Raw genomic sequence first — 21,474 nt, 5'->3', positions numbered from 1 at the left:
AAAACACAAGTTAGAAGTTCTAAATGGGAATGAAAGAAAGAAAGAACAGAGAGCAAGGGGTAGAATACAGGATGATTGCGGATGATGTGGGAGAGAATGTGAATGGACGAGAGAATGAAAGAAAGAAAATATTTTAAACTATCTATTTTTATTTGCATTCTAAATATTACTTGCGTGTAAATATTGATATCAGTAAGTAACGTCTGTACCTCTGACGATGGTATCGCAGAGAGGGATATAGGTATCGTAATTTGGGACCGGCATAGGCGTTCATATCGTATTTTGGCATTGGGGTGCGATTGTGTGTGAGAACACTGGACGTTGGAAAGGCTCTGCGTCTTTGTGTGGACGATGATATGTGGTTTATTGTTGTCTCGAGATATATAAGCTATTTCTATTCACGTACTTTCGTTTTTCTTGTCGATCGTGAATCGCACCGACGAAACCAACACAGCAGACCTTTTTATACCGCTCCAAACCGATAACTGTCGAATATCTAACCGGATCGATTGTGAGGGAAAACTCGTCGAATGGTGGACATGATCATGATCGTTTTGTAGATCAGGATTCTGTCAAACGACGTGTTCCACGAGTTTTTCACGACAACGAATACATTCATAGATTCTAGCTTCCGTTTGAAACATTATTATAGCCGTTGGTCTTAACACGCAAACGTACGTAGAGGGTTAACAATGTTAGTTGTCACTCGGTTTCGTTTAATTTTTCTTTTTCTTTAAATATGTATATCAACGACTTGCATCGCACATGAGTTGAGCTAACAGCTGGCGGTGCTCAAATTAATTTCCTGGCGCTGTGACGAAATACTTTGATACGCGAATTTACTTTCGAGAAGGCTGATTTTTATAATTTTTAAACGTGTCCACGTTTAATTAAGGACTAAAATTTATTTTTACTAGTTTCCAGACTCTTTTTTTGTTTGTTTGTTTTTTTTTTAAATCCCTGCGTACAAGGGAGAAATGGACTGATTAGACTGTTTTTTTTTTCGATTGGTATAAACTATTTTTTTTTCCTTTCTTGATCATGTGATATTGTCTTACCAAAGAGCATCGGGAAAATTGTGAAAAATTCTCGGACTTTCGGATCGGTATCCACCTTTGGAAAATCGAATAGAAAAATACAATTTTACACGAAAGATACAAAGATACTATTTATTTTATTGATCTCGACCGAGTATCAAAACTGTTCTATTATTTTTTGGCTCGAGAAGAAAATTCTTGTGGTATCGCGAAGGTCTGAGAAAATGTGGCGAATATAATTATTCTTGATACGAATATCGTTCGGTTTCGATCGAAAAAAAGCAAAATTTCCATTGTTTTCAAAAAAGGGGGATCAAAAAACAAAAGTGGAACTACGAAGGGAAAAAAGAAACTTGAGGTTGAGGAAGAAATGCATCTTCGAATCGAAAACAGAAACAAAAGCTGCTTAGGGATGTGTAATTATGGTAAAAAAAAGGGGAAAAAATGAAATGAAATGAACGAAAGAAAAAAAATAATAACGTCGAGCATATAGGAGAAAGACTACTTAGATTTATTTTTATTATGTCTTCAAAAAGACTTTAAATATAATATTTATATTGTGCCATAATTAATATTAACAGAACCTTAAGTATAAATTAATTGTTACGAAAGTTTTTAAATTTATCGGAAGGGGAAAATTGCAAAAACATAAAAAAATTGTGAAAAACGATAAGACGAAGAAGAAATGATATCTCTACAGTCTATCGAATAATTAACTGTAATGATAGTTATTAAGCGAAAAAAAAAAATATTGCGTCATTTTTAAGTGAATATCGCATTTACAAGAGAAGCTAGGATTAAAAATAATAACAACGGTCGATCACATCCGCTCATCACGTAACACTAACAAATTCACTTAGCGTGCGTCCTCTTTTCACTTCTGTCGCTCAAAACCGAATAGAACACGACAAAGAACAACCCATAGAAGAGAAAATGTTAAGGCACACCTATCCACCCGTCGTTCTTCCGCGTACGAAGTACCGCCCCGCTTCGTTCTTGCCAAATTTTCATAAAATGCTATTGTCACGGATCGTCGACTCGTTTCTTTAGAAACATATTTTTCTGGCTCTTATATTTATTCGCAAGTTTTCTCATTGATGTTCGAAGCAAGCGTTTAACGATATCAACCGTCCCGTATGAAAAGCACGACGAAAGAAACGGGTCGATGATAAGAGTGTCGATTGTTCAGCGAGAAGAAGAATGACACGTGTATGCGAGATAACAAACATGAGTGAGGTACACGCTCTTTATTGGAAAAAAGGGATTGTAAGCTCTTGCAAATATCAGATTGTTCTTTTTCTGTTGATTTTGCGCCTTGTTTTTTTTCGTTTCATAGTAGAGCGTGTACTTACGTCTTCATTCATTTTGGTAGCACGCTAAACCGCATCGAATATCATCGTTTCATTCGATTCTACATATCGTCTGTGAGTGTATCCCTTAGATTATAGATTACAGATCCTCCCGTCAGCCCGATATCATCGGAATCACTTTTACGTTCTGCTCCGTAAGTGTATTAATCATACGATGAACTTTGTCTATTCCGGCTCTTCAGCCTGTTTCAACGTTATCAGCAATTGTTTTAATCATCGGTTACGACTGTGCTACTGTCATTAATCGATTAACCAGGGATAGTTTAATCATTAGTTAGTCTCGCGAGGGAAGGAAATAAAGAACGAAGATGTACGATATACATATTATATAGTGACGAGGAGTCGATGGCACGTTATGTTAACTTTTTATGTACATAAATATATATATATGCAGATATGTACGTATACATACATGATACGCATAAAATACTATATATATATAATATTATAGTTACATATATTATATATATATATATTATATATAGGCCTATTTTGTAAGATTTCTCCTTGGTTTTATTTTTTATGTTAATCTTTATTTTTATTCTTTTCTTTCGATTTGTTACTGCGATTTTTCCAGAGTGATTTTGTTTAAACGCGTTAAGGAGAACTTACTGGATACTTATTATTATTATTATTATTATCATTATCACAATTATTGCTATTATTATTATTATCATCATTATTATTATTATTATCACAATTGCAATTACTGTAATAATATAATTATTAGCACTAGAATTATTATTATTATTTTTACTATTATTATTATTATTATTATCGTTTCTGTCACGATTACGATAGTTTGTTTCTTCGAGATCGATCGATCGCGATGTGTGCGAGTGCTCTGCGTCGTGTTAAACTTTCAGACTTGTTGCGAATCGCTCACACATCGTGAACACACCGTCGTTTTCTCGCTTTCGAGTTTTTGTTGCTTGCGATTTATTCTTTTCTTTTTTCTTTTTCTTTACTTCCTTGTCACGATCACGAAGCGTCGATGGTTTCCATCCGTTTGTAATGGTTAATTTTAGGTCCCGTAATTAACGATACGAAGCAGAAATTAGTAAGAGATAGACCGGGTCGTCGTCAAACGCAAAAGGATCCACGTGTTGCGAGCATGTGCATAGTCGATCGCGAAGCTTTTCAACAGCTTCCGATTTTCTTTTCACGAACAAACGAACGAGATTGGGTTCAGCATTAACACGAACGAGATCGACCTTCCTTATTGGCTTGTAGCTACATTTTCATCGAGCATTTTCTATTCTTCGTAATCTAACTTTGTCATCTAACTTAGATCGTTCTCCATCGTGACAGCATTGTCCAGAGAATAATAAAAATAAAATAAAAGAGATGAAACGAAATACACAGGTTACACGTACATACACACACGCGCACAGTATAGAAACTGTGTGAAAGATTATAAAGAGAGAATCATTCGCGACGTTGTGGAATCTTTCGTGGACAATCACGGCCCGACTATAATTGTAATTGTAAACAAAGTGCAACACGCTGCCTTGCTGAACAGTACAAGTACAAAACGAATACAAATACATAAAGCATGTCTTCGATTTAATGGATGGAAATGATTCCGGTAGTTAAGATATCAAAAGTACGAAAGAGAGAGAGAGAGAAAGTAAAATAAGAGAACAAAAATAATTACAAAAAAAAAAAAATGAAGAAGAAGAACATAGCGTTTAATCGTAGAGAATGGAAGAGAAAACGAGCCTCCGTTGTAAGAAGCGCCGCTGTTCGTCGAGCGTGTTAGAAACAGAGAAAATCCGACACGGCGAGCGTTCGTTCAGAAATACCTCAATTGTCGTGGCCTCAGACATTCGAAAAGCGCCCAAACGATCCTTCTAACACGCGTCTTACATATCTATCCGTCGTTCTGCAGATCGTAGAAAGGCAATTTTTCTAATTTTTCGTTCTGTTTCCTCTTTTCCTCGTCAGAATCTTTTGTGCTTTAAAAAGGTGTCCCTTCTTGAAGTACAAAAGTTCTTCGTTTCTAATCGAGACGCATCATCAATTTATCGTGGATCGTTGGTCCAAAGCAAAGATGTCACTGCCAAACGCAAAAAGCATTCACGCGAAAAGAGCCTTTCTTGGAAAAAAAAAAAATAAAAAGGGAAATACGTTCCGCGTCTGAGGCCCGGCAATAACAGATTCTCATCTAAGCTACAATAGTTGTTGTACTTACTTGTCTTCTATTTTGTCACTACATTGTCTGGGTATTAATGCGAGCAGGGTGACGGGCGTCGTTCCCCGATCGAGCGGCGGCTAACTTCTTCCGGTTTCAGCACCGGAAGTAGCAAGAGATCTCTTGGTAGCCCGACACCGTGGCGAAATGAACACAGAATGAAAAAGAAAAAAAATTGGAACAGCAGAAGATGAAGAGTAAAGATAAGGAAAACGTGGGAACGTCGCACGTGTACCGCGATCGTGCAACAATCGCCGTATTATTATATTTTACAGAATGCAAAGTATATAAATATATAAATAATAAATGAATAAATATAAATGAAAAAATATATATATATTGTTCCGTTATCGCCGTTATATACCATCCGTGTAACATAACATTGCGAATAAATTTGCAGTTTATTAATCGATGAAATAAACAAAAAAAATCAATTCTTCAGTGTGCTCTGTAAACGATTAACGAGCTTCTTTCTTCCGCATATTAATGATATTATAATATATCGCGTAATTCATAAATCTCTATCTCTCTATATATAAATAAATAGATATATTATATATATATATACACACACACACGTATTCGATTGAACTCTCCGCCCGGTTGTTTCACCGTCTGTGGATGCAAACCCCGGGAAACCTTCGTTTCCTGAATATCATTGTAACAAACGTACCTCTTGTCTTTCTTGCGTAGAAAAAAAAGATGATGAAATTGAAGGAAAAGAGCGAAGAACGCGACGGGAACGGATATGGAAATGAAAGAAGAAGATGAAGAAGATACAAGAAGTTGATGTGTATTTAACGTACCATAGTATAATATATACGAAATCTTCGCGAAGAAAGATTTCTCTCGTAACCGCGCTCCCTGTGTGAATCGTTTCGCTTTGTAAAGTGGGACTACGATCCCGTGAATCGTCAGATCGATCAACGAACTTTGTCGCAATCGAGCATTCCACGTGTCGACGACGGATAGAAAATCGAGGATAAACTGAGGTGTTTTAGGGACAGAAATATGAGTTCTGTAGCAATTTGCCGATCGCGGGACTAGGCGAAGTTTCGACGGATCGATCACGACCCAAATCGAAAAGCGATGAACAGAGAAGAGAGAGAAAAAGAAATGATATATATATATAGTTCAATATATACATATATATACAAAAAATTATATATATATATGGCGAACAATGTCGAAATATTTTCTAACGCGCGTCGCGTCTTTAGGCTATTATTACATTAATTGTAAGACACTGCAATTAATTAATGTATGTATGTAAGCGTTCATTCGTATTTTTCAATGCAGTAAAAAAAAGAATTATTATTGTCTTTATTATTATTATTATTGATTATTATTATCTATTAATTATTATTATTGATTATTAATTATTATTATTATTATTATTATATAAAAATTCAATAATAGTTGTTGGTGTAATATTATGAAATAAATCTTTAACGATAGTAAAAGAGAACCTGATCCATGCTCTATTTTTTTACCCATCGTACAGGCATGGGCACAGTTTGAAGTGCATGAGCACTCCTAAACTCAAGTCTTAGTTTGGACCTCCCCGAAGAAAGGATTATATAAAAATTATCATTAAAAAAAAAAAAAAAAAAAAAAAAGAAAAATGGGAACCCAGGATTTGAACCGAGGACCTTTAGATTGCGAGTCATGTGTATAACCACGTAGCGGATCCATGACTCGTAAACCGAAGGTCCTCGGTTCAAATCCTTGGTTCCCAAAAATTTTTTTTTTTTTTTTTATGATAATTTTTATGTAATAGTTATTCAAAAAGAGACAAATTATCACTAAAAAAGAAAAAAAAATGTTGGGAACCAAGGATTTGAACCGTGGATATCTAGATTGCGAGTTGTATATGTGAGTTTGTCATACTTCTCAATGTAAGTAGTAACTAACTTTAATTATTAATATCTTTTAAACAATTAGCCGTCTGCTCACAAAACGGGGTATAGGCGTATTCAGCTCGACAAGCTCTACAAGCTGGCAAAGTTTCATTAATAAGTGAGTGTAACACTTGGGTAGTTCTCTGTATCAGAGTTCTGAGTGCGTTAGATGTTGCAGTGCGAAGTATTTCACATTTTTATACTAGGATATACTTTCTCAAGACATAGTGCATGTTCCACGGCCTTGGTACTTCGACCTTGGCACTTCTGGTCTAGGCGTCCGTAAAGTAGGCGCGGCCCTGGGGTACACCGCTATGGCGTCGCGACGAGTGTGCGCGAGAAAGCGCCGGGGTGGTTTTCTCGCTCCACCTCGGCTGCTCGGAGACCAGCCAGACGGGACAACCGGTCAGACGCTACTCGAGCCAGAGTCGCGTCAACGTCCTTCCGTGTATATCTTTCAAACGTCCTGAAGACGTTTCCTCTTCGTCGCGTTTCGATCTTGCTACCTTTCTTTTTTCTGTGCGTCTCGCTCTTTTGTTTCAACTGTTCCGCTTCGACGGCATCGAATCTTCGAGAACAAAGTTTCACCAGCTGCTCCAGGAGAGGCTGCACGGCTGTCAGAAAAGGAACATCCCCTTCGACGGTATTTTCCTTTTCCCCCAACACCGATTTTGGTCAGGTAGATCGTGATTTCGCGCGGCAGCGCCTCTTTCCGTGTGCACGAGCCTGCGTAGCGGTTTCACGAAGCGAAACATCGGCGGGAAGGTCTAGCAACAACGCGCGACCACCTGTAGTTGTGGCCCCGAGCCACCCGTAACGGCTGTTCGGACGAGCCTCCCCACTTTCCGTGGACCATTCGCGTCTATCGAGTTCGAAACAACTCTCTTACACGTAGCTTGGACTCCATATCGTCGAGGAGAACGACGACGAGCACCGCCAAGGCCAAGGGCAACCACATCTAGACGCATATCGTGCAAGTCTGCCAGGATTACCACCAAAATGAAGACTTCATCGTTCTCTCTGCGCGTCATGCGACGGGTAAGTAAAAATAAATGTTCCGTCCAATCACTTTCATACGTTCTGTATGTCGATCGAGAAGACGGAAACGATCACAATCATTTGGGTAGTTTCTGAAAGGTTTGCGACCAGGATAGTTCACCAACGAGTTGTCTGAGATTTTCCTTGCCTCGGAAAGCCTCCCACGTAATCCTTGTACCAAAATAAAAGTCATGCTAGCATCGTAAAAGACGGAACTACACCGTAAACCTTCCGTATAGTCTAGAGTCGAAGGCGGGAAGCGTAGTCGGCTGTCTTTAAAGTAAAACTCAATTTCGATTTTGTGTATTTCTCATACGGGCCACGGAAAAGTTATGAGAAATAAAACGGTTGCTCTTTACCTCTTCAACTTGGCATCGGTTTTCAATTTCGAAACGGTTCGCTGGATTTACTCGAGGTACGAGCGTAGGGGCGTGGGAGAAATACCCTTTGTTTCATTCCTTTCCAAAAACCGGACAGCACGAGGATATTACGTCACTAAACTATGATACCATAAATAATTTGCTTGGCAAAAATTCGTGCCAGCATCGCGAATATATTCGCGCAAACTGATTTATAACATTACTAACTAACGTTACTAACTAAGATTGCTGAAAACTTGATCGTAAATCGAAGGGAAACTCTTAAATTGGAAAATTACTCGCAGCATATGCTACCCGAGTATATTTTACGAGTTACATAATGGTAGTTGACAATCAATCATCCTTGGAACGTCTGATATCGCGTGGGATATTATTTCGAAATAGGAGCTCGCAATATCGACGCTGTACGCGTTAATTGATGCACCGGTCGCCGTGAAATTGAATTGGTCCCACGTGAAACGCGCTAAATAACGCAGATTTATACTATCGATCCAGATACGAAATAATTACTGTTTGATTAGTCGTAGATTCCACGAAAGGGTTATTGTCAGCACCATTGAACAATATAAATTTTTGACATTGTCCCACGATCCAGCTGTTCGACACGAATTGACGATGTAAATAACAAGTGTCTTTGTTCAAACGTGACGTTTTCGTGTCGGAACTAATAATATAAATCAGCCTGTATACCAGAGGAAACAAATGCACATTCTAATGCCATGAATCGTATATCCGTTTCATTCTGTCGCGTTTCCTTGACGCTTGGCGAGGGTGAGAGCATTTAATTTGCCCTTCAATTATTTCTCGCGAAATTCGAGCAATAAAACCTGAGCGATCGTCTCCGAGGGATTCATCGAACGAATTGCACCCCCGTAATTCTGCCCCTGAGAGGAACCTTCGTTTCGCTGGATTTAGATCCTCCCTGAGAAACTTCATCCCCGTGATAGACAATTAAATTGGAAAATGCAGCGGCGTAATACGACAAGTTGAAATGTACGACCTAGAATTCGTCTTGTAATAACTTCTCGTTTTGCCTTAAACCCTCTAGATTCTAATAACCATGATTCACGTTGGAACTTGCTAAACTCGAAGACGGCGATTAAAACGTAATCTTCGTTTTAATGACGGTACTCGCGACGGTACTTCTTAATTAATAATTTTGTGGCGGCCGGTTGTATTGCGTGAGTTATAATTCATTCGAGGAACAAAGCATGAACGGAAAGAGAGAAGAAAACTCGTTTAACTCGTCCCATTGTTCTCGACAAATTCGAGAATTTACGCGTTAAGCATCCCTCTTGTTCGAGTCGGAATTTCGTTCGTGTTCGACCACCTGAGCCTTCCAACTGAAGTATTATCCAGATATTTTCCAAAAGAGAGCATTATTTTCGTCTGACGCATGGAAAATACAAAGGGGTTTCGCTTTACGAAGACCCGTATAACTTCGTTTCGTTGGCCGTCTTCTTTGAACGTAGCAGAATACAAAGAGGCGTTTCGAGCCGTGGTGCAAACAGTTTCAAATTCAAAGGAGCTGTTTCCCCGCGAGCCATTTCCGTCCGCTTTTCACGCGAATATTTCAAATCCCACAAAGCTCCTCGTACTTCTGCCAGCACGGAAAAACCTCCTCACCCACTACGTGGATTGAATCGTACTTTTCTTCTGCTAACCTCGCGACATCTCTATCGAACTTCAAAACTAGACAAGTTGAATTTTCTTTAAGAAAAGAACAGAGAAAAAGAGAACTGTCGTTCCAAGTCAATTTCATTAGCAGTTTGAACGTTAACCTAAAAGCATTTTTCCTCTGTATTCGTGGAAATACTTTGAGCTTATGGGTTCCTTTTACTAATACCTACGTTCCGCGATCGTACATTCACGTTTCCCTGTGGCGATCAAAATGGTAAATGGCAGGATTTTCTGGAGGAACGTGTGCTCCTGGATAGTCGATAAGCGGACAAACGTCTCGAATATCCTTTTACCTTCTTCCCGCGATCTTACCCCTCTCGCGGGACAACGACGGCGAAGGCCCACTCACCCTACAAGTTTTCTCATTTCCCGGGAAAACATGATACCCGTCCTTGGCGAAAGCCATCATTTTCCAAGAATCTCTCTTGTCCCCGTTACGTTTGTCCTTCCATACTTTGTTCCCGCGGCTCTGATACGATAAATTGATGCTACCAACGATCAAACTATTCCATCCCCAAGTTTTCCTCTTTTCTACGATTAACGGTACGCGTTCCCTACCTAATTTATAAAAGCGAGGGAATTGGTTTGAAAGTTTCGTGTCTAATATCGACGGTCGTCTGGTACGTCCGATTCAATTTCTAAAAACAGGCGTTTAATCGCAGCCAGATCGAACTGAACGAAAGTAATTTCGCAAGTTGGGTGTTACTGCTAAAAGTTTCCAAATGGCTCAGGTAATTCGATTTCCTCTCTGAACGAGAGGCATGTGTAGTTCGACGAGGAACGCGTCGACGCAGTTAGAGTGTGTTTGCCCCGTCCTTTCAACCGCTTCACCGCCACTGACGGATAATATTGACCGTCTGAGGCGCAACACGATGCAATTAAGTCAGAGGTTAATTGATCGTGTCACCGAATTCCTGGAGCGACACGTGAAAAGCCATTCTTTCGGAAACCCCGGGAATATCGTCGCCTTTATAAAACGAAAAAGGAGCAGACAAACGGGTCGAGCTTGGTTCCCGCGGCAATTAAAAGCGAGGAAGCTTCCAGGGAGGAACGTGACCGTCATACGATCCGAGTTTTCGCGCTCGAACTGAATCCTCCGATGAACAGAGGCGGTGGTTAATGCAGAAGCGAACACAGGCGGATCGTAACTGCGAATTCATCGGCTGCGTTCCGTCACGCGGACACGTAATCCGATTGTCGATCCTGTCGATCTTCTGGATTACTCTAGCTGTACACCATGGATGGACGTGAAAAATCAACCCCTCTGAAATAGTTCGTTCTTCATTGCGCGTCGCTTAATCGTGACCAGAGTTGCCTTTGAAACGCGTCCTCGCGACAAACTTTACCTCGGAATCATGTGGAGCACGTATCGAGAAAATGGTGGCACGTTTTATTGCGTGTCTTTTACGATCACGAAGGGTTCGCGCTATCCGTTTATAGTATTCACCCGCAAGCTGTTGCGGACGACGACAAATTTTGCAGGAAACAGCTGTTGTACGAATTATTCCTTTCTGAATACAGAACGAACAAGAGTGAGTAGAATCGTATTCACAAAGCAACATTTTCTTTGAACTTGTCCCCGTTGAAACGACAATTTCTGCTCTCATCTTAAAAAGGAACATGTCGGTTGTATATAAAATTCCTTTCACGATCGCTCGATCGCATCCAGCATTCTCAGCATTTTCCGCTTGCCGTGGAGACGATGAAAGTCGTGATCCTTCTTGAAAAGAGAGTCAAGAGTAAAGCTGCGAGAGCTTCTATAAAGTTTCGAAAGTTATGATTTGTTAGTTTTAAGGTTTAGATATTGTGGAAAAAATAATTATTTTGTTTGATTTTCACTTATTTAATCACTCACAGCGAGGAGGAAGGATCGGGTATGAAGAGAGTTTCTAATGTTTGCCGTACAGCTCTCGAGGAAGCTCCGATTCGATCGAAGACTATTCTTAGTTCTTGAGGAACGACACAATCGTCGTCGTTGTCGTCTGTTTCCGTGTGCGAGCTCTATTTCCTGAACACTCGAGAGACTATTCCGTCTGAGGAACATAATGTTGTCGCGGATAACGACTTGCTCGGGACTTGTTTTACCCGAGATTCTTTACGACGAAAGATCGTAAATACACACTGAATCTGAAACGCGAGTATTAAGAGATACTCTGCATCGTTGGTTAACCGTGGCACCATTAAATCGTTCCGACGTTGTGGCACAAGAGATCCTCGAGAAACCGTAAGGTCAAGGGTCAGGAGGTTTAAAGGGCAATCGATCTTTCACAGTTCGATCCCTGGGAAAGGTGTTGCAGGGATTTTGCAGTAGACTTTACGCCAAAACATCGGGGGCGGCCTGGAAAGCCGATCATCCGAAATAGACTGGGTGCGAATGCGTCGATTAATCGGAGCGAGCTCGACGCGAATTGACTGGCATCCAGCGATTTTGCGCCAGATGCAATTTTCTACTCTTTGATTGGTTAGTCGACCGAGATGGAATTGCAACGAGAGAGAGGCAACTACAGCCTCCATGGTCAAAACAAATTAATCAAAATTTGATGCTGTCGATAGTTCGGTTAGACGCGTTCGGCTTGCACAGCTTTCATCTCGATTTTTTAACGAACAAAAAACAACCCTTCCGAACGTTATTAAAAGCAAAAATTATTAATGATTTTATCTGTTGTCTCTTCACATACACCTAATAGTAGTAGATCGTTAATGTATGAGACGAATCCAATTAATTGGTTAAGCATGTTTCGAGCTCGGATGAGCTTGTTTGATATCCAATTTATCTTCCAGTCTGGTACATCGCTCCTCTTAAATCCGACATCCACCTTTTTCATCGTAATTCACCTTTTCTCGGTAATAGGATTTGCTCGTTAACGTCGACGAGTTGCTTCGCGACAACCGAGCCCGGACGGCTTTATTCTCCAACTGTCTGGAATATATTATCGATGGCGACGGCCACGTTTTATTCTTCGTTGAAACGCGATCACGACTTAAATATCCTCTTTGAATCGCTACTGGTTCGAATTAAAATGTCGCGCAATCTACCCATTGATGGCTCGATCGTAATAATAAATCAGAAATAATGCGACGACGTTAAATGAAAGCAAGTGCCGGCAATAAAGCGGCGTACAACTGAAAACAACGTCCACTTTTCAGCCATTCGTCGACGAGAAACGATTTCCTGTGTTCGATTCAGCGGCACGTTCCGCTTCTGTGGAAACGATAAATCCTCGCTTTATTTTTGCGGCTCAAGGATTACCAGACCGTCGGCTCGTAAATCTTCCAGGGATACAGGCTGGACTTGTTAGGTGCAGTTCGCGTGTACCTTTAACCTGTTAACCGGTTCGCTTTTCGATCGAAGAAACGTCATTTCTCTTCTGTACTTGTAACGATTGAGTTGAATCGTTTTGGTTGCAAGAAAGGAAATTTAAAAAAAAAGGAAATGCGAGTGTGGTACTGACGCAGTGTCACAACCATCTCCATAGAAAAGGGATTAATTATGTTTTTGGTTCGATCGCGTGGCGAGAGACGACAGCGGATAGTGTAGAGGTTAAAATAGCGGTCTGTCGGCATGTCCCATGCGACATGCAAACTATCCTGTCGCGCGAAGTCCTTGCATTTCCATCAGCTTAATTAAGCCGACCAGCGGACAGAGGACAGCGGAATTGCGGCATAATTCCGCGGGCTCGTTGCGTCGTCGTTGACAAAGAGCAACGCGCGAAGCGATAGCTTAGAGTTAGAGGCTCCCAAACTTCTTGGCCACTTGCGACGGCTGGCTTTTAACCTAATTGTCGAATAACCGACCGACTGTCGCCGTATTTTAATACTGTACGAAGGTTTCCAGCTGCCCTTTCGCATTCGTTACCTTTAGCAATCTTTTAATTAAGCTTCTCTCCACGTCCTTCCGTCACTATCTCGTTGGCTGTATGGAAATCGACGACTTGATTAATATTGGAGAATTGCTTGCATTCAATGTTGTTTCAGAAAGGAACGATAAATCATCTTTTGTTCTTTTGAAAGTGGTGTGAATCGAATTTTAAGACAAACGAGTTGTAGTTAGTTTCAATTACCGATAAATAAGCTATAATGGAAGAAGAACAAAAGGGTAGAAACAATACCTCTGTATTCAATAAGTATCGTAATGAACAGTAACTGGCTATAAGCAAAGTGCTTCCAGACATTATTTTTTATGGATTCCTATATGTTACTTCTGAAAAAACAATTAGATATAAAATCCATTAAGAGAACTATTAATGAAAGTACAATTCCCGTTTCCGTATTTCGCCCGTCCCACGGCTTACGAAGCTTTTTCCTCTAACGACAGTCTTTCTTGACTGTAGCTCGTGAAGCTTGCAAAGAGAATTAAACGAGCGTGCAAAGGGCCAACGAGACATAGAATACAAAAAGAAACGAAATTACTTCTTGACGTTGCAAGGCTCCCGTTCAATGACCATCTCCCAAGAGCCTTAAAGTCGACCGCTCACTATCCCATTTACATAAACAACTAAAATATAACACGTACCAAATAGTGATATCGACGTTCAAGTGACAATCGATCGATAATTTTGTTTCCAAAGGAATTATCAAGAGAAAGAGTAGATTAATGTTCTTTTTATGCGAATAGTGGAACAGTCTCCTATTCCGTTGACTTATACTACTTGCTGACCGCTAGATAGAGGGTTTGAGACGTTGACAAAGAACGTTCGTGACAGGAACGCGAAGAAGGCAATCTATACATAGTTATTTTTTCCACGGTAGCTCTCATCCCCTTTCCTGTGCAAGTCGGAGATCAATTTTCCCAGCCATCGAGTTTAATTTCCGTCCTAGTCATCCCCATGGATTCTGGAATCCCCAGAAGCTACATTGCGGCAGCTTCCAATGTTCCTTATTTAAACTATTACGCATTTTATTACCAACTGACGTTGTACGCGTGTTTGCAAGCGTATTTGCATACTACACCGATGTATAATTAAAGGTAGATTGTTATCAGATCGTGCAGGGGTTCTACCCGACGAAGCTTCAGGATTAATATTTATGGAAGAATCTGTTAAGAAAAGAAATTACCCTTCTGCAGGATGATATACAAAACCAGTAATTATTCATGCGATACTTGGTACGTCTTTCGAAGAAACGAGATTCACGAGAGCAAGTGCTCGTTGGGTGCAACGTTTGAAAGCTACAGGTACGAGCAGCAATTACGCTCGTTAGCTTTTCGCGTGGTTCGCCTACGGCACGATGTCAAGGTTGCCTTTTGCCTTCTCTCTCTTCCGTAATCTTTGTTTCTTCTTGTCCTCTTTTCATTCTTATTCTCTTTGCTCGAGCTCTGAATGCAAGCAACCAATTTTCAACGTTTTGCCCGAGAGAAAACTCTTGGCTGCGCGTTCAAAGTTTGTCCAAATTGAAAGATGAAAACATAACTGTAGTGGTTCTCGTCCACACTTGCCACCAGAGGGACATCTACTATAACTTTCTCGCGAATACTCGCCCAACTACCCACTTTTCTGCACATATTTTCCAAATTCGATCTAACTATTTCATGGCTGAGTCCCACCTGTTTTTCCCATGTGTAATTTTCAGCGATTTATTAAATAACACGGTTGGAAAAACAAGGCGTGAAAGAGGAAACAAATGAAATGGAAACGTTGCATCACCGCGCGTCGGGGAATTAACCGGAATTTCACCGCTGATGCAGTTTCGTGGCGATAATTGAGAAGCATCGCGTATTCCCAGAGGTGGACAATGGCGCGAAAAGGACAATCTCTTAATTAATCTCGTAATTAAGCTTCATTGATATTACAAGCATCCGCAAAAACGAGCAGAATATTCACAGGCACTCACACAGGAAAATGTGAAACGACGAACAGGCACTGGCAGTCGACCGTAAGAATACTGTGACACACACGACATCCTGCGACTGTGTGTTACTTGTGTGAGCGGCCTAAAGTGCAGCCCACCTGTTGCTAGGCCTATATCGCCCAATCTCTCACATTTTCACCGACCTACTCGAATCCTTCGCGTTTCACGGCTAACGGCCACCGTGCTTTATTTCCGACCTCAAACGATCGAATTATCCAGATAAACGATCTCCTTGTATCCTACCGGATCCATCGGTCGTCCTCTTTTATCGATGAAACGCTCGCGACACGAAGAAAAATTAATCCCCCGTTGTAATATTGTCGAGTCTGCGGTGATTAATGAGTGCGATCTAAGGATTACTGAATGAAAACGTGTAAGAATAGATCAGCTGAAAAGTAGATATTTCAAAACTGCCAAGGGTTTCAGCTTTCTTATTCGTTGAAATAAAATTGCATACGATCAGTGGCTTTAAGTATTATTATTCTAGAGTCAATGCGAAGGAGTCCTTTTCTTTTTCTGTCAGATGGTATAGGTCTCTCGTTTCTTTAAAGGCTAATTCAACCTCGAGAAGACAGTTCGATCCCATTTTCCACAAATGTAATTCAACCCACGCAGTGCTGGTTTCCTTGCGTCACAGGATTCTAGAACTACTTTCGTCTTTTTTTCTCCGTTAGTTCATGCTAAAATTGGAACAATGGAACAGGAAGCATTATCGCGTTCATTTGTCGTGTTCTAGCAGATCGTTGAGTAAAGCGAAAATTAAATATTTATGTTCTCCAAGGCTGTGCAAGTTTTGCCGCTCAAGTGGTTGTAAATTGATAGATTTAGTATTGTGCACCCTCATTAAGTATATACTAACCCCTTTGGCGAAGTTGGACGCGATATTTGCTCTCCGCTTTTCCTCCCCTGAGCCTCTTCTTTGCCCGAAGCGCAGTCTCTTCGAAAAGAAAAATAAAACTCGAAGAGGGATCAAATCCGCTTTAAACGCCACAAATTACTCCCGGCAAGTTTCGAGAAGACCGTATCGTTGCCATTGCAAATACCTACTCGCAGTTCGTCAACTTTTGAAAGATTTGAATTCTCATAAATTCTCTTTCGATCTCGTCGATTTCTTCGTTTAAGAGGCAATTTCACAGGAACTTCGCGAAAGTAGCTGGAAGAAGCAGTAGAGTTTGGAAAGATCATTAGAGGGACTAATTGCACTGTCGTTAATTGAACGACGATGCTTACTTCCAGCTTCGAGTTTTAATCGCAAACGAAGCCACTTATTTGCGAGTAGCGAGGATCGATCTTCGGCTGCCAATTATTTTCCAGCAACCCTTTCACCTGAATCAATTGTACGGTCTCTTTGCTAAAGAAAACTCGAAACTCAAACTACGTTATCGAGTTAGTAACTACCAGATGCCTTGTAAAAAAGGGTTCAGAAGAATTAAGATAAAGGCACGAAGCAACGAGTGAGCCTCTAAGTTTCCATGCCGTCGAGCAAAGGCAACGTAGCTAAATCTCATTTACCGACGTATTTGTAATGAAGTTTCCGTGAGTTATCAAGCATCCATAGCGAGAAACCCTGGATGCTGGCGGTTGCTAGGGTGAGCCAGTCGCACGTGTCAGCTACGTGATCGTATTCGATTATATGAAATACCTTGTACTCACGCGTATAGCCGTTTCTCACGTAACATCGTGAAAAATTCTAGCTGCTAGACCATTAAATACGCTATTATTTTCATTCGTTTTGCAATAGCTTGAAAGAGCGAACAATTGCGTAATGTAGAATGCTGAATAATCAACGTCTGTTGAAATTTGTAGGTAGGGGTATTACTGTGAGCGCATAAATAACGTGGAAATACCGGGGAATTGGCGCGAAAATCCCTTAAATCCCATGTCGTGTAATTAAATGTACGATGCACACGCGACCAGGCTTTTCATCGGTTCAGAAATTCGTGGCTTCTGCCTTGAGCTTCGTTCCCACCGGACTTAAGAAACTTCCTGTCGGCATTCAACACAACACAGAATGTTTCATGGCGTGTAGGCATCTTCTCTAATGCAGGAAACTTAGAGGGAAGGAAGAAGCTGCGGTTAAGGCAATGGATTCGTTGAATTATGAATATTTTGAGAAGCATTAGAGCTCACCAAGCAATCGTGTATGCACAAGCACCAAGGCGTTCTAGGAATAACCACATTCACCGCTCGTATTCTTCGCAGGGTATCTAAGTCTTACAAGAGGAACACCCAAGTGTTACACTCACTTATTAATGAAACTTTGCCAGCTTGTAGAGCTCGTCGAGCTGAACCCGCCTATACCCCCTTTTGCGGGCAGACGGCTAATTGTTTAAAAGATATTAACAATTACAGTTAGTTACTCCTTACATTCTAAAGTATGACAAGCTCACACGTACAACTCGCAATCTAGAGATCCACGGTTCAAATCCTTGGTTTCCAACATTTTTTTGTCTTTTTTAATGATAATTTGTCTCTTTTTGAATAACTATTACATAAAAATTATCATAAAAAAAAAAAAAAAATTTTGGGAACCAAGGATTTGAACCGAGGACCTTCAGTTTACGAGTCATGGATCCGCTCCGTGGTTATACACATGACTCGCAATCTAAAGGTCCTCGGTTCAAATCCTGGGTTCCTATTTTTTTTTTTTTTTTTTTTTAATCATAATTTGTCTCTTTTTAAATAACTAAACTTCTATATAATTCTAAAATTGTAACAATGTAACACTTGGGTAGTTCTCCGTATTAGTGGAAACAGAGAGTCTAGAATCTAAATCCCACGCGTCGCCGACCTTCCGGACAGATTCTTGATATCTATGCCTGGACACCCAGTTCGTTTTTATCCCAGTTTCGTAAAATTTCTAATTCATGTTTTGGCTATACATTACTGTGAAGGCAGGTTGGAGAAGTTATCGCAGGAAACAGTAACGGTGATGTTATGAGGAACGATATAATGCAAGAAAGAGTGGGACGTTGTGGACGATATTAACGGCGCACTCGTTCGACCATTTATCGGCTGGAAGCTAGATAAATATCTAGCTGCAACGTTATGTGCTCCTCCTGACATTGATAAAGTGGCTGTTCTACTTTTCAATAGACTAAGGGCATCGTTGCAGGTACAAAGATACAAGTATAGAAAGGAAACGGAACTTTGTTTCTTACACTAATTTCTTCTTCACTTATTTAAAATCATTCAGTTTGAAACTGCATCCTAATTATATTCCCTTGACGAATATTGTTTCCACTGAGGGAACAGTAGAACTCATCGATTCGATATCGTTTCGAATTGTACCCGATGCGACGCATTCATCCAATTCTCTATTTCGACGTTTCTCCTATCTTCAGAGATCGTATTTCCTCGCTAGCGAGGCGAATACACTTTCCTCCTCCATGCATCGAAGCAAAAGTATTATATATTTCTATTGTGAATACGCTCAGAAATGTCACGCGAAACCTCACGGATCTGTGAACCGTCGCAATTCCTCGAACATCTTCAGGAAAACGAGAAAACAGGCATAGAAAATCTTTCCTGAGAAAGAGCTGAAACTCGCATGTGACCCCTGACATTACCTGCCCTACATTAATGACCTAGATCCCCATGATTCCGTTCTTGCAATTTCCACTGAACAATAGTGCGATCCAATAACGAGCATATAACGCCATACTCGATGGGGATCGTCGGATTCGCCGGAACTGCTAACAATCCTATGCTAATAATTCGATTACCAAGCGTTCGATCATACCTGTACAATAGTTACATAAGCACTAACACTATATTTACGTTAGTTTATCATAAACTGTACAAGTTTATGTTGTATAACTGGAAGATCGTGATCTTCGACGGTTTATGCTTCTACGAATAAGTACCTCTCACTAGCGATCGAAGTTTCCTCGTGAAGCAGCTCGCAGCAGAAGAAGGATACCAGGAACAGTGTGCTTCTGCTTAATCCTGAACGGTTTATCTAGAAACACCAGAAGCTCGGTAAACAAAACCAGCCACCAACCCAGATTCATTTTCATTCTCCATCGACTACGTCCTGTGTTCTTCCACTTTTTTACATCTGAACGAGCATAGCAACCCTTGGAAAGATAATCGGAAAGTAATAACGCGGAACTCGTTTCGAGACCAATTTACCATCGATTTCGTACACGTGTCGCGAGCACAAAAATCTCCTAGATAATACGGGAGCGAGCTTCCCATATCCTCGGCTTCCATAAACTTCACTGGGTTTTCTTTGACAGCTTTTGATTCAAAAGCACTCCTTCTGAGTAAACGTTCGAGCTTCTTTCACGCCTTTGAGCGTCATTCAATAAAAGAAAACTCGATTTTCGAAGAGCAAGCTACCTTGGAAATGCATGGTGTCGTTTTTAACCGACTTCGACAAGAAGGAGGTTACTCAATTCGATCAGTAAATTTTTTATTTTGCACCACCTCCGAAAAAGTTGAAATGTATTTAGTATACTATTTAACCATTAAATAGGTTTTATCAGCAGCTGTTGAATATTAGTATAAATGAAATATAAATTATATAACACTTTTTAGCTTGTTTCACTAAAAAGTGAAATAAAATAATTTTTAACTAAAAATGCAACCGACTTCAAGGTGCGCTAGAAAGTGGGAAAAATGATTTTATCTCTCTTTCTCACAGCTCTCATCCTATTGACCCGTTGAACGAGATTTCCTGTTCTCGTGGCGAGAGGCGACACGCGGAAAATTTCATGGTCGCCCGTCGGTTTCGCGTGTCTTGCCTCGGTTTTCCATTGAAACAGCACCCTGTCTCTCTCAGTCTCGGGTTTCCATGGTGATTCCCGGATATGAAGCGGCTCGTAAAATCAATGGAACGAAGTCAAGCTACACAAGTAGTCGGGCGGAAGTAATTACGATATGAAGAACAACGAAATCCACGTGACAAAATCACTGTGCAGTTTCTTCCCGATCGACTTCGATGACATCAAGATCCATCGTCGAATATTTATCGAGCCAGGGTCTAACCACGTTTGTCTATGTATTTCAAGGTTCCTTTGTTCTCGAAGCAATAAAGTCGCTTTTTTCAACTAACCTTGTCTTTTTCTTTTTTTTTCATTTCCCTGTGGATGTATATCGACGAGTCAGTTCTCGTTTACAGTATGCGCGACAGATAAAAGCACGATTTTACATTTTAATCTCGACTGAAAGGGAGAGGGTGGGATCGAAGGTCGAAACGAGCGCTTTGAAAGTAAATTGGCTTTCCTGTTGATCGCTACATTCATCGGCAATCGCGCGGGAGCCTAAATAATGATTCACCGATGGAGCAATACGGATCCTATAATTAATCCATACAGCAGAAAAGTTTCTCCATTTCAGTGGAATAACGAGGAATACGAAGATGTTTGTCAGGGATCCTATTTGATGCACGACTCAGCTCATTTGCCAAGTTTTATAACGCTTCTGTTAGAGGATCGCGTTCACAAAGAGCCAAGCAATCTTGTCTGTTCGTCCCGACACGCTCTCGAGAGCTTCACGTGATTAAAGTCCCTGTACTTTCTCCGCTATGATGATCCACGCGACGCGGTCAGCCAACACTGTATTCGTGTGCATGCGGTTTCGTCTAACTAACGATGCAGCATCGCTCGTACAAGTTAATTTCGAGCGAAACACGTGTATACGTTACATCTGCTGGAAACTCGTGCCATCAACGATAACTTTCAATACGAAGATCGTGCTTTACCAGATCACAGCGAATGCGAGACGCACAGGAGGCACTGGAAGCTCGATAAATCGCATTGCCTTTGTTTTATGTTCCCTCGCGAGCTTGCCAACCGAATTACGAACAACGAAAATCGAACAAGGACGCACCGTGTCGTTTACGAGTGACACCCTATTTGAAACGAGATCCGAACCCCTTCGCGAGTTGGAGTTATCCGATACCGATGATGGATTACATTCGCGAAAGGGTTGAAACGATAAACTTGATTTCATTGCATGCAACGCGAGGTCTATCGGCGTTATTATCTTTTTCTTTCTATCGTTTCACCTGTTTCATGGTCT

The 21,474-nt window shown here is 40.7% G+C and overlaps 1 protein-coding gene across 2 annotated transcripts in view; it reads left to right on the top strand.

Annotated features, from left to right (window-relative positions):
- The first annotated feature begins 6,930 nt into the window (after positions 1-6,930).
- The window catches only part of LOC117603195 (calmodulin-alpha), a 58,500-nt gene continuing 43,956 nt past the window's right edge, over positions 6,931-21,474 (top strand). Inside the window, exon 1 of one of the 2 annotated variants that reach the window (XM_034322091.2) lies at positions 6,931-7,540. In XM_034322091.2, the coding sequence (XP_034177982.1) occupies positions 7,502-7,540 (39 nt within the window). In that variant the 5' untranslated portion in view covers positions 6,931-7,501. The remainder of the gene's footprint in view (positions 7,541-21,474) is intronic. The other variant, XM_034322093.2, reaches the window with a different exon arrangement.

This window comes from Osmia lignaria, chromosome 4, assembly GCF_051020975.1.
Source record: "Osmia lignaria lignaria isolate PbOS001 chromosome 4, iyOsmLign1, whole genome shotgun sequence".
NCBI classification, from domain to species: Eukaryota; Metazoa; Arthropoda; class Insecta; order Hymenoptera; family Megachilidae; genus Osmia; species Osmia lignaria.
The sequence above is the reverse complement of the archived record's forward strand: the minus strand, read 5'-3'. Positions and strand labels throughout refer to the sequence as shown.